A 14,908-nucleotide genomic window follows, 5' to 3' on the forward strand; every position below is an offset into this window, starting at 1 on the left:
AATTTGCGAGAAATTGCAAAATGATACCAATAGATCATTCTAAAGACCAGTGCGTCGAATATAGATTGTTTTGGCATGATAAAATTTACTCGCACATTTTATAGATATCAATGGCTTTGCTTCTCAAATAGAATAACTATCAAACCCACAAACAAAATTTCAACTTGTCTATGAAACGCTCCACTTGAATCAAATGATATTCACCTTGAAACCAGAGTAGATACCACCGTTGAGGCCGACGCCGGCGGCGAGGATGGCGACCGTGGCGGCGGGGTTGCAGCCAGTGTTAGCCGCTATGAACAGACCCACCGCTGGACCGTATTGACCTGGAATAAGGATAAAATTTAAGAAACAATTCCAAATCACAGAATTAACATAGAGAACGTCGTGCGCTAATTCTTTGATGCTGAAGTAGTAAGGTAAACTGTTTTCAAAAGGGTAGCCTGTAATCTGAAATCTTGATTAAACTATATAGGCTCAAAATGACATTGAAATGGTATTTTTATGATCGTAAAGTCGCATTATAACGAAAAGGAAAATAATTATTTCCTCACAGCACACATTCTCACCTACGACAACTACATTCCAAACATTTTCTTATACAAAAAGTAACATTAAAATAATAAGAGAGTATACTCACCGATGCTGTTGATGATCTTCCTGACCTGGGTGTGGTTGAACCTTCCGCTCGACAGCATCCAGTCGGCGACCACCGAGATGAACATAGAGAACAGCCACATGCACAGGTACGGCAACGCGGACACGAAACCGTTCTGCAACAACATTAACCATTATGAAGTCTCATGGTTTTATTTATTTACACTTTCCTGTACACCAAAGACATAGGTCATGGAACAATATAATAGAAAAAAGTACTAAATGGCGGTTTTATCGCACAAGGCAATCCCTTACAGACAACCATGGGATGGATATAAAAGAAAACGGAATAATATGGGTCAGCAGGAGGTGTACGAAGTATATTAATGATATGACTTTATGGGCTGCGCTTGTAACTTCAAAAGGTTGAGTACCTACGACCCTAGACGATGTACGTTGCAACTGCTAAGGGCCTAGAGTTTGCAAAGGGGACAAAAAGAACATTACCTTCCTTTGGCAATCGAGTAAACGGGCCTTGCAAAGATATTCCGCCCAGAGCCTTGCACTATTTAAGTCTACGTTGAGCATAAATGGAGAAGCGATGAATATTGAGGTCTCTTTAGAGACAGACTTTCTTCATTTGGTCAATAAGGATTCCGGAATTTTTTTTTTCATACACGCTGATAAAATTCATAAAATTAGAAGTCGGAAAGAAATCTCGATAGATCTAGACGCGCTTTCCATATATCAATAGCTTTATAGCCAGAACATTTAACTTAAATAACACCAAACAACTCTTCACAAAGCCTAATTTTATTCTCAGCTGAACTGACGCTGTATGAATGACAATAAACGCTGATGTGATTCAAAGTGGCAATTGTTCAATTGACCCTCACTGAACTGGAGACCTTTCGACAGACATGATTAATGGTCGACTGTCGAGCGCGAATTTAAACCTATAAATAGATGACTAACGTCAATTGTTGGAGATACGTTTACGCTTGAATGAGATTCGATTTTCGAATCAAATATCACTTTATGGGTAGTTCTGGAAAGTAAATGATAAAAAGGAGAATGTTTTTATGCTATAAGCCCGACAGCCAATTAGTTCTTTTGACCGAGTGACATCCACTGCTCATAAACATCTATAGCATCAAAATAATCGTAACTGGTCTCTAAGTAGAGGAATAAGGATTGGGGAAGAAAGATCTGCGGTCCCCGGAAATATCAGTCAACATATCACACACAACGGCAACTTGTCACTACACGTTGACCTTTTCTATAAGGCGATAATAATTAACTCCAGTCGAATCAGCCCCTTCAGCTTTAGAATAAAGATTTGGCAAATGTATAACAGTACCCAATCCAAACTATTGAACAGCATACATTTAAAAATATAACATGTACCTATAGGGTATATGTTAATATAATATTGCAAACTCACATCCTTGATAGAGAAGTGCAGCACTTGTCGCATGAAGGTTGGCAGCTCGGTCATAAGCGTCTCGTAGCCATAGTTCTGGCCCATGTGCGCGAACATGATGGCCCAGAACGGCATCGACAAGAGGATCTTGCTCCACGGGATCGGGGGCGACTGCAAACAAACATTGTCGATTTATTTCTTATTAAACGTAATTTATGATAATTTTGTCTTCGAATTTGAAAAGAAGAAAATTAAATATCTACATTCTAGTATTTAGTTTGATTGTGATTGGTCAAAATACCAACATGTGACTCACAAGTTAGTCTCTCAACTAATCAATAGAGACGCAGTTAAATAGTAAAACTCAAAATCTATTTCCATACTCAAAACTGCATCCAAAACGTCCGGTACTCACGCTAGACCCAGCGGCGCCCCACAGCGAGCTCAAGATGTATTTCTTCTCGGCCTCCTTGATGTTGGGACAGTGCTCAGGATCCTCAGAGACGAAGAACAGGAACGCGATGCACCAGACGGTGCCGATCAATCCGAACACGTAGAAGATGGACGGCCATCCACCGGCGAAACCGTACGCCGAGAGCAGACCCGACAACGGCATCGAGATTACTGTGCCGAATTGGGCGCCTGGGGAGAGCGGTTATGTAAGATTAGGATAAACAACTACTCCATCTCACCTTTAGGCAGGTTTAGTTAAACTAACTGCGTAAATAATACGCTGTAGACTGCAAATTGAGTCATGCTGGTTTTGATTACCAGGTCAAGTAACTGCTTGTATAGATTCGATTGGGAATGAATACTTCAGAGGAGGCTGAAATCGGTCTGGCCGTAAAAATTAAGCCAAATCTTTGTAATATCCTTTGTATTGCGCTGATCCTGCATTATATTGAGATATGGGCAAGTCTTACAGTGGAGAGTTTCAATTAAAACTGTTGATCTGGTATGACGCGGAGACAGCTACATTGGTATAATTGTAGGTGCAATTTACCTGCGTAGACAGCGGCACCCATTCTGCTCCTCTCGTTAGGTGGAATCCATTTGGCCAACATGGCGTGGGTGCATGGTACGATTGGTCCCTGAAAATAAGAGATTAAATGTAGACCTATTCCAAGAAAATTCAACCCACCACTGAAAATGCTATATTAACATCTTTTAAAAGAGTATTAGCATTCAAAAGAAAATATTTCCACGTTCCCCAAGAACAAAATTTTATCTGCAACATGATCTAGTTGCAGCATGAAGGTTTTAATTGAAAATATAAATATCAATCACTCACCTCAAAATAGAAATTAAATAATTTTTTTAATGACAATCAGTAATTGATATTTAAACCTTCATACTGCAACTAGAGCATTTTGCAGATGAGATTTGTTCTTCGGGACCGTCGATTTGGTTTGTAGCCTCACCTCACCCAGCCCCTGTATGAATCTGACGAAGATGAGCCACTCGTAGCCAGCATTAGCCGCGACCGGCACCAGCAGACCGAACACGGAGTTGATCAACATACCGACCCCGAGGAATAGACGGGCTCCGAACCTGTGGAAAATTCGTGATCATTCAAACATTGGTATAACTATAGTTTTTTTTCGCGGGGCCTGTGCAATGGTACCTAAACGTTCCGTAAGGTTATAATTTTGGTGGTATTAAAAATTGGATCTGGAAATCTTTAATGCCTATGTTCAGCAATGGATTTCCAAAGGCTGAAGATGATGTAGGTTTGATTCAGTCTGTCCTGTCGTGTCCGGAGACTGATGTGGCAAAGGGGCTTTGTAATTTATAGACCATCGTCTAGATTGTAGGCACTATGACTATTTTTCAATCGGTGTGATTTCTACTGTAAGAAACAATTGTGTTGGTATATTTTGTGGACAAAAACCCTAAACAAATAAATAAAAAAAGAGATGATGACAACAATCGTATGCGGCCTAAATATTTGGGAGTGCGAATGACCTCCAATGGGTTTGATAAATGCATTAAGTATTCTACACGAATGTTTCCACCATGAAATTAAATGCAAGGCTGCGTGCGTCATACTTCATCTATACGTGCATTTTTACAACGTCCAGTATTATAAACTGCGTCGCAACTTTACAGTTAATTAGCTAATGTAACATTCCTACGTTATAAATGATAGTTGTCCATCATTAACCCTTAAGACAGTATTGAAAGATAATAGTTTAATGACTTATCATTGTAGTAATGAAAAAGATACAAACATATTTTAAAAAATATCTAAGTACTCATTGCTCGTTGCTATCTACATAATAATGTTACTAGTCTATAAGTCACCTATATAAAAGATTATCTTCAAGAAAGATCAAACTGCAGAGTGCCAGCATTTAATTTCCTATCACAATGATATAATCATTGTCATCTCTGCTACAGTTGAATTGGAAAAAATGCCTTCAACATTAAGTCCGTCTATCTGCATTTTTATAAAGTGCATACTAAAATAAATAAACATAAGCCATGCAATTACTGGCCACTGCGAGCCTCAACAGCTGGTGTATTAAAATACGAACGTCATCAACAATAAAATACAAACCTCTTTGACAATATTCCGAACGGGATCTGTGTTATGACGTAACCGTAGAAGAAGGAAGACAAAATGTACCCCTGTAGCGTGGAGGTCCAAACGAACGAACCGTCTTGTGTGGTCTGCGAACAAACACACAAAGTAGAACTCTCTTACCTCAATAGCTAGTTTTCCGTTAATAAATAGCTTATTAGTGAACTGACAGCGCATTTGGGTTTTGAATTCAATACCTAAATACAGTATATTTTGCAAAAAAAAAACAGTCGTGTAAATTGGGATCCAAATTTTTGCGGAACGTTGATATATTTATCTATGCTGAGATTCTCATGTGTTGACGTGAAGTGACATCGCACTAAGGTTTTGAATTCAATACCTAAATCGGGACACCAATAGATTTCCATAAGAACTGTCGTGTGCATTGGCATCTAAATCTTTGTCGGAACGTTAGTATATTTCTCTATCCCGAGGTTTTCATGTTCGATAGTAGCTATCCAATCTGGTACCAAATATATAAGCGATAGATACTCTCTATCATTCTTTGGATTCTCATGCAGGTCATAAAAACTTTACCAAATCCTAGCTCAAAGAAGTTTGACAGTAATGCTTGATGTTTGTGTTGCGCACACCCCAGTTGAATAGTACGAAGGTAGTAAAGGGTATATACTCACACTAGTCGTGTTGTGGTCAACATCACCGCACTCAGTGTCGGTCGCCTCCGCTACGACCGGCAGCGCGGTGTGGTTCACCATGGCGACGATGGCGACGGACATGTTGGTGCGCATGATGTACGCGTTCGCCATGCCCAGGAACAACATGAACGTGACCCAGTGACGTGTGCCGAGACCACCTGCGGAAAATCAGCACGTTAAAAATTTGAAAGTAAATAAAAAAAAATGTCTTCGGACTTCAATGTGTTATTGGATGTAAGACGATATATCCAGGGAAATTTTATTTATAATTCATATTTTTATAAGCTACGTGTTTACGTTAAGATTCGCTGAAACCATCGCAATCCATGCAAACCGTATTATAAACACACAGCCTGCTTTATTGCATCTATATTCTATAATAATCAAAATATTCTCTATTCAAAAAATTAAACGTAATTTTACACCCGGCAATATCAAAAAAGCTTTTGAAATAAAACCGCGCGCTATTTTTTTAGCCATAAAAACTGAGTGGGCATGCAACGCTTCGCTGAAGCCGAACCCAAGTATCGATTATATCGGATAAACAGAAACACCATCGTACAGACTTCAATGCACTCGCTCCAATTGCGTCAATTGATATTTCGCGAGCATTATTTTTTATTAGAAAATAGAAATAAATTGCTGGAAGCTTTTAATTCGCACGATGCAGTGGTAGGGTTGTCAAACTTTAAGAAAGAACTTCTCGTGCCTAGTATACTACTTTATCCCGAGACACAAACTACGTGTAAACACGTGGGAACAATAAATAATAATGAGAAATGAATACAAAATATTTGACTCAAGCCAAATGTAGATTCCAGATGTGAAAACTTGAAAGCATAAAATTTCTAATGCCCTAAACTATTTAAATAGGTAAACCAGCCCCATGTTGGCAATTTACCAACGTATTGGCACGTCAGCTTTTTTTTACAATTAGGTTATTTTCTGGAAAAAGTATGATTTAGATACTGATAATCATATAATGTTTAAAAAAGTTTGCCGCCTAAGTGTAGTTTACTCTATAACCCGGGATACGTCACGGCATTACCTTGTATATGAAATGAAACGAAATGAAATGAAATGATTTATTTGAATCTATAAAATGTTATACATTATTTAGATTCCGTCAATATTAACTCTACCACCAGTTCGGAAAGCAGTTTTCACCAGAGAAGAACGGGCAAGAAACTCTGGTGTTGCTCTTTTCAATCAGTTTAGGGTTACGTTACGTTTAGTTTATATTTATAACAAAATAAACACGTGTATATACGTCACTATGTAAGCATTATGGTGGACACGAGACGTGTATAGACGGTCCTCAATCATCTTATCAGACAATACAACTAATAATAAATCTCAGACGTAATACATTACACAACGTACACAGTCTACGTATTTTCGTAAATATGTTTTTATAATAAAAGATTAAATGAGTACATAATGATAACAATTTTTGTAGGTATCTGTAACAAGTCTCAAAAAACTTATGACTGAAGTTTATTGTTGCAGTCAGAGAGACTTTTTTTCTTTCTCCGAATGAGTGTCACTAGGTGACTAGTTCTTTTAGAGAATAAACCAAGTAGCCGCTGATAATCATTTTTATCTTTGATTTTTATGCAAATATCAAAGATAAAAATGATTATCAGCGGCTAATTTAGGGAGCCCTATTCCGTCTACGGGGTCGATTCCGTCTTTTTGCAAGTAGGGGCGTTCTAATGGAAAGAAAATAGACGGAATAGGGCCCCCTGACCTAACTTCTTTTTTTTTCTTCCCGGCTGTCAATCGAAATTCCAATTTCAAACTTAGAACGCGTCCACAAATAAAACATGTCAATTGACGTCAAATCACGTTTTTTGGAGTTACATTTAGAAATTTGTGCTCTATAAATAATCCTGACACATACCGTGTTGGGTATTGGAGATATGGAATATCGCTCGTGGCGTTACCTCTTGCTGGCAATAAAATACATCGCGTCCGCCAAAACTGTCCATACATTAAGATCTTGTAATAGCTGTTAAATTTTAATACCGCTATTAAAATTTGAAACAACTTATTTCCAGGTGAGTAGTCACTTTGATCATTTTTCCCGCCAAGACGTGGTGTCTATGGTTAGATCAAATTTATTCAAAAGTAAATTTTAATATACACGGCATGCTGACTAAAGTAAATATGGCCGACGATGATGCGAACTGCAATTTTTATAGTTTATTTTCAATGTTTAACGGCAATAACTCTAAAAACTTGAAATTTTTTTATGAAAATACATTAGAATTTATATATTACCGATCAGCTGATAAAACCGAAACGAAACGCCAATATTTTTGTTGGCTGGCGTTTAGCAGTTGTATTTACTTTGGAGTACATATTTTTTCAACTGAATCTCAAGTTTATGCAAAATATTATGTAACTTGTATAATCGGACACGAAATGTGATGCGACAAGAACCGGTCGCGCGGTGGCTCCGGGAAACTTGATTTACTACTTGCCTCCCGGGAGATAACTCCGCAAAACACAAATAAATGAGCCCAAAGTGTTATTAAAAGGTTCCGTACATCTAATATGTAGTTTAAGAAAAGAAACAAGGGAAAATAACAAACTTAATTTCATAACGAAGATCAACTATTTTTAATACTTTTAAAATATTTACAATATCATGATATTATGTTGATTCACGTGATATTGATATTTATATATTTCGTTTGCTGGTTTACTTTTATTTCCTTTATATCTATACTATTATATAAAGCTGAAGAGTTTGTTTGTTTGTTTGTTTGTTTGAACGCGCTAATCTCAGGAACTACCGGTCCAAACCGAAAAATTCTATTTACGTTGGATAGCCCTTTGTTCGTGGAGTGCTATAGGCTATATATCATCACGCTATGACCAATAGGAGCGGAGCAGTAAATGAAACATGTTGCAAAAACGGGGAAAATTATGAGTTTTGAGAGCTTCCGTTACCTGCGCTGCGTAAACGGTTAAAGTTATGCAACAATGATGTATGACGGGATTGTTTCACTTAAAAAGTTCTAAAAAATATATTATAAAACAAAGTCCCCCGCTGCATCTGTCTGCCTGAACGTGTTAAACTCAAAAACTACCCAACGTATTAAGATGAAATTTAGTATGGAGACAGTTTGAGACCCTGGGAAGAACATAGGCTCCCGGGAAACTACTACTTTTATAACGGAAAACTTTAGTCCGAAAAACTTTATAACGCGGGCGGAGCCGCGGGCAAAAGCTAGTATAACTATATTTTTCGTTTATTATTGCAATTTTCTAGAAATAACTAATACGAAGAGCTGAGCCAATTAATTAATTTTTTGGCAAGCCACTGATTGATCATTATAAAAACCTCTTTACACCCATAGACGTTTGGTTGGCAAAAAGTCTATGGAACGGTGAAAAAAATGTCAGCGAAGATTTCGACCCGTTGCCAACACAGTATGCATCTGTTTTTATATTTAGATACGGAAAGAATTCACGTGGAAAATAGCCGATCATGGCGAGTATTCTCTATGGCTGAACTTGTATTGATATTCCCCGAGGTTTCGAACAAGGAATTGCTAATAAGCAATATATTATTAAGGATTTGATGAGAGTTTTTACTTTCTCGCATTATTGATTTACATAGCATCACGCCTTTTTCCTTTTAAGAGTTAGTCAGAAGAGTATCAATTCCATATTTCGCCACCTATATTACATCCTATGTAATAGGAGACGAGAATATTGCCATTTACCGAGCATATTTCCAAATTCCAGCGGAGAAAAACCACCACCTCTCCACCCGGGATATGAACCTCAGACCATAATAATCGTTCGCCATACAACGCCGACGCAGTCTGGTACACTACAATTGTAGTACCTTGATAGCAGATGGCGCTGTATTTATTAAATGAATCTAAATGATAGTAAAAATATTATACACTTACAAAAAATATATATCAACACGTATTATGAAAAATATGAAAGTTTGTGTGAATCGCGGTAGACCGTTGAATATATTTTAAATATATTGAGCTACCTTTTATCTGAGATAATTATACAGTTATCCTTTACTGGAAAAAGACAGTCAACCAAGCAATGTTACGAACAAATGTGAGTTGTAAATAAAAGTGTCACACAAGACCACTAACTAGGGCATGGAATTACTTTTATTTACTTTTGATTATGTATGCACGATATGGTTGGTGCATATTAAAAATGTAACACGAATAAATATTTGTCTTCAGTAATAAAGTGGTGTATACCTATCAAATAATTCCTTGAGATTATTCTTTTTATCTGAATGGACGGTCAGCTACAAAAGTATTTTAATGATTCAAAACTTCAAATCGCCTATTCAAGTTAAAGTTAATTTAATCATTTTATAACGATTTCTAATGTTTACGCAGACATCGAAATAAAACTATTTAATAATTTATAATTTTCTCCCAAAGTTTCAAAGACTGCACCCTTCATGATCATGCGAAGTGATTTGTTAGTCGTACGAAAAGTCAACATTATAATTTAACATTTTACTTAGAGACTGTTCATTAGCTGAGTGTGGGCATATTCGAGGTGAATGATATGTAACTCGTACAATTGTTCGTACTGACGCAAACTATTTGACGGATGAATGAGCGGATGATAGAGATGTGTAAAAATAGATGTACGAAAACTACGTGTCTTTACTTAGAGAGTTCGTTTGTGTAGAGAAAAGTCAGGTTCGAAATTTGAAATTCTTACTTTCTTAACAGTGAAACCAACGTTATTTAAGTAATTGAATATGTAATTTTGAAAAGGGAAAATCTCAAATATCAAATGTCTAGAAATGTATATATAATAAACAAATAACAACATTTCTGTAATTTTTTATTGCTAATTAGACACAAACTGTAGCCCAAAAATAAATTATTATATATACACTACTTCAGAAAATAATAAGTATTTTCCATTACCTAAACTTTTTACATTTTCAGACTTGTGCCCTTTTCGTAATTGACTATTCAATTAATTTTGCACCTTACTTTAGACATAGATAACTATATTAATATATAAAAAGCCATGATATACATCTTAGTAAAAATAATTTGCAGTAAACAAAAATAAAGCTAAACTATTCAGTGATTATAATTTTATGTTAATGACGGAATATGTTTATGAATTAATGTGTTATTTGCACTAAATTGGCCAAGTACCAATGATTGTATGAAGATTAATATCGCGCCTGAATATTATCCAGCCCATACGTAATTAGATGTATCATGTGTTTTATTCAGTACATTACTCGTTAATATTTTTATATTTATGCATTAAAAATCTTTAAGTCTGTTACAATATAATGAAAATAATAATTATTAGACCCCGACCACCATGATCAGACATGGAATAGACCATTGCCTATATGCATAAAACTATAGGTCTATATTATGTAAATATACATTTCTTTCTTCTAATTCTTCGTGGAAACATACGCAAATCTATACTTTATAAAATAGTCCTCTCTTCTATATTTCTGTATGTTATCGGTTTTCTCAAAATTTACTGAATGAATTTCGATAAAATTTGGTATGGGGATAGTTTGAGCCCCTGGAAAGGACATAGGTTACTTTCTATCCCGGAAAACTCCTCTTAACATGGGCAAAGCCGCGAGCAAAAGCTAGTATAATACAAAAGCGGGAAGCCACATTCGTCTCGTACTCGGTGTGTTTGGCAAACCCGTTCCCTTCCTTTTGTTTGCCCCCGACCGGTTCACATAAATCACTGTCGACGATAACTCAACAGGACATTTATATCATTTTACATGTGCATAAAGCATGGATCGCGGTTTTTTTTTTACCAGAAAGGAGTACCGTTGTTTGTTCAGACATTTGAAAATATAAAGTTACAGTTTTGGCATATAAAATAAATTAAGTTGATTTTTATATTCGATTGCGGCGCCATATTTTACTGTTTTTTTTATTGTTTTTAGCATAAAATATTAACGGGGTACTTACGTACGATTAAGCATACATTTAAGTTAAGTACTAAGATGAACACATTTATATTTTTATACAAAATAAGGTGGTTATTATTATACTTACTTAGTTAATAAAGCCTTATGATTCATATTTATTGTATTCATTGTCTTATACTATTATATTGGAAAAATAACCTAGTCACAACTGACGAAACATCATAAGACAAACACAACATTATCACAAAATGAGCATGTATCTTCATAAATTAAACCAGATAATTAACTAGCGACATCTCTTATCTGTGACGTAGCATTAATTAAGAACCAATTTATACGTTCTGTGACAATAAGAACATAGATTCGTTTTTCGAACTCATTACATAAGTTTTTTAGTTTCTTCTATGAAATTGAGTTAAACTATAATAAATATAAAATTTGACTTAACTTACTTGTATGTAGGCATAAGCCTAAATGCATAAATAAAACATAACAGTGACAAAATAACCCTATCAATTTCACGTTTCAGGGAACATACTAAGTATGAATGACGAATAAGAAGTCGTCAAGGTCAGAATACCATTGTAAAACATTGTCGCGCATTGTTAACAATGGCGTACATTTTTTATGGCGTAGCGAGATTGATTATCTAGAATTACGTATTTCAGCTTGGTATCTGTATTCGCGGTCAGGATTTCGGCCATATTTTGGCTGAGGGAAAATGTTGTACAAAGAAAATAACTACCTACGTACGTAAAATGTAAATATTGTACTACGCGTTAAAGCGAGAACACAAGATAAAATTTATAGACGTTACGATTTATCGGTACGATTTTCAATACGATTCAGATCGTATTGATTTCTCATAGTGTAGTGTGAATGACCTGTATAAATTTGTAAGTGCTTAAATTACTCTGTATGTAAAAACTTTACATACATTTGTAAAGAAATGATATCAAGGTATACCTACACTAAGGTAACCAAGGTAAAAAGGTAAGTTTTGTCTTTAAAGGTAAGGAATGACTAAAACTTGGCCAGGCTTTGGCAAATACAAAAGATGACACATTCTAAAGTCTATATGAGTAATTGTTTAACCACATAAAACCGCGTATGATCTAATTTGTGATGCTTCTTTCTTTCACTACTACATTCGTTTATTAGTTAATGGTTCTAAAAATTACTGAAATTGGTTTATATTTGGTTATAATATATGCAATCATTCTTGAGTAAGTATATTATATACATACTTTTTAAATATGTCACGATATAAAAGTTTTTTAATACGTAAACACGACAACGGATTTTTTTTTATTGCTGTGTATGACGAGACGAGCTTGCCGTTCGCCTGATGGTAAACGATACGACCGCCCAAAAACAGTAGAAATACCATCCAACACCTTAAAATACAAAGTATTGTTTGGTATTCCACTGCGCTCGCCATCTTGAGACATGAGATGTTAAGTCTCACTATGTCCAGTAGTTAGACATCGGCAAACAAAAAAATAATAATAATCCACATGCTTACATCGTGCGAACCATGATGTCTCACATGCCAGTCGCATGCTCTACCACGTTGAATTCTTCTAATCATACCGCGATAAACAGTATCAAAAGACCGATTCCTTGGAAGGGGAGGGGACAAATAAATATTGCAAAAATGACGCAATCTATCCATGAATCATATTTTAATTTAGGGTTGTGAGAATGATTGGTATGTACTAGTACATTTTAGAACAGGCTGACTATTGTTTAAACCATCACAAGCATATTCCTATCCCTACGCTTATTACAGTATAGTGTTCTGAAGATTAAACTACGAGGTAATTTTGCTCTCACAATACTTTAAAAAAATATTTGAAAACCAGTAGGTAATTATTTCTATACAAACATAGCTTTCATGTATTTTCCTTTAGTTAACAAATGATGCTCAGCGACTAATTAGTGACAGATTGAATGTTTCAAATAAAAACAGCATTAGACATTAAGTCATAATGCCTAATAAATGAGTACAAATTACAATACCCTTAAAGAATACAGAAATAAATTCCCACCAAAATGGACATTATTATGATAACCGTATTACTCCAATATGATAACACTTCGCGGGAGAGTGTACGTATGACGCGAGCAATATTGATAGTGGGTCAAGTCTAATCATATCCATTAGATAACGCATCGATATCGTCTATCTCATTTACGGAATCATTGGGAATTACATTGGGAGATAAAAGGGAATCAGAAGAACTTAATTCTCTTTCTATTAATTTAATTTATAGGTAAGTATTTATTTTATAAAAAATATATATCAATTGTTTCGATTAATAAATATGGCCTTATTACTTTTATTTTTTTCTCTTATCCCTAAAATAATGAACTAGTTCTTAATTATAGTCTAATAGTTCTCTAAAGAGCGAATCAAAAGGAAAAACCGGTCATAAAACGAATCAGTTTGACACACATTCCTTGTCCGAAAAATACAAATTAAACAAAAATACCTCTTAAAATGTAAATTAAAAGCGATTCTCTACAGATAATGTAATTTATTGTGTTGTTAATGACACGAACAATGGATATAAAGAAATCATAATTTGAGAGATTGACACTAACTCCTCGATTCCGAACAAAATGTTTATCACCCCTAAAGCATTTTGAGGATGTTGTGAAATGTTCATAAAATGAAATTTAATAAGTAATGAAGGTCATAAACGTTACCTACGTCCTTTTTTATTTTTATTTTTCTATAGTCTAAAATTAAGTCGGCACGTAAGATCAAAAAATAAAGGGATATAAATGACTACTAAGTCCTTAACAAACGATTCCAACATGGTCACCTACTCATCGGTAAATTAAAGTTCAATTTACTAACCAGACAAAGAAACCTTACAAAGTTAGATAATTTAGAACTGCAATGCCTAGAAGCATGGAATGTAAACGGCAAAGGAAACCTAACATGTGATGTCGGGCGTGTAGACCCTGTTTTATGATTAGGGTTGCCAGTTACCACCCGCCGTATTATACCCTTTTTTATTAGAAGTTTAATGCCAACATAATAGCGAGTAACAAAGACGCGATGGGCGTTATATGTGGTATTAGACGACTACGCACCCAAAGCCCCCAATAATGCTCAACATGGCGTTTCAAATAATGTCTACAAAATAATGTGAATACGTTAATGTAAGTACCATTGAGTTTTAGCAGTTTATTCATATTTATTAAAGAGGGATTGTAAATTAAAACAAAACAATGGAAATAGGCGCGTTGATTAGCCGCTGACTAATTTATGCAGGGAAGTTTAATGTTTTGGGAATACCCAAACTAATTCCTTGATACAACTGGCAACCCTAAACGTGAGGCACAAAATCACGCAAACGGTTGACTCGGTCGTGCTCTGGCTTTACCCATCACCCTACATTTAATAACCTTTGTAATAATGAATGAATGACGCAGGCCTCACGTGGGTGCGTTTTTTTCCTTTAAGAATATTTCATACATAATGACACTAACGTTCGTTATTCATTGGAAAAATCTATTTACATTAAAATTCATTCACGACATATATTTTTTTTTAAATACATATTGACATATATCAAACTGGCAAAATACAAATAAACATGCAAATCACAAAAAAAAAAAAAACTTTGGGTATCGAACTTTAACGATAATTAAATTACATGCACAAAATATTTAAATAAAGATGATATTGCACCGTACAA

The 14,908-nt window shown here is 35.2% G+C and overlaps 1 protein-coding gene across 2 annotated transcripts in view; it reads right to left on the reverse strand.

Moving 5' to 3' along the window:
* Window positions 1-14,908, reverse strand: part of LOC115442806 (putative inorganic phosphate cotransporter) — a 69,458-nt gene that overhangs the window by 1,971 nt on the left and 52,579 nt on the right. For both annotated transcript variants that reach the window (XM_030167973.2, XM_030167971.2), the window contains exons 2-9: window positions 5,240-5,418; window positions 4,581-4,693; window positions 3,442-3,571; window positions 3,024-3,111; window positions 2,436-2,662; window positions 2,042-2,191; window positions 641-773; window positions 205-326 (exon numbers count right to left, since the gene is read on the reverse strand). In XM_030167973.2, coding sequence (XP_030023833.2) covers window positions 205-326; window positions 641-773; window positions 2,042-2,191; window positions 2,436-2,662; window positions 3,024-3,111; window positions 3,442-3,571; window positions 4,581-4,693; window positions 5,240-5,418 — 1,142 coding nt within the window. The remainder of the gene's footprint in view (window positions 1-204; window positions 327-640; window positions 774-2,041; window positions 2,192-2,435; window positions 2,663-3,023; window positions 3,112-3,441; window positions 3,572-4,580; window positions 4,694-5,239; window positions 5,419-14,908) is intronic.

The sequence above is a fragment of the Manduca sexta genome, chromosome 14 (assembly GCF_014839805.1).
Source record: "Manduca sexta isolate Smith_Timp_Sample1 chromosome 14, JHU_Msex_v1.0, whole genome shotgun sequence".
Classification (NCBI taxonomy): Eukaryota; Metazoa; Arthropoda; class Insecta; order Lepidoptera; family Sphingidae; genus Manduca; species Manduca sexta.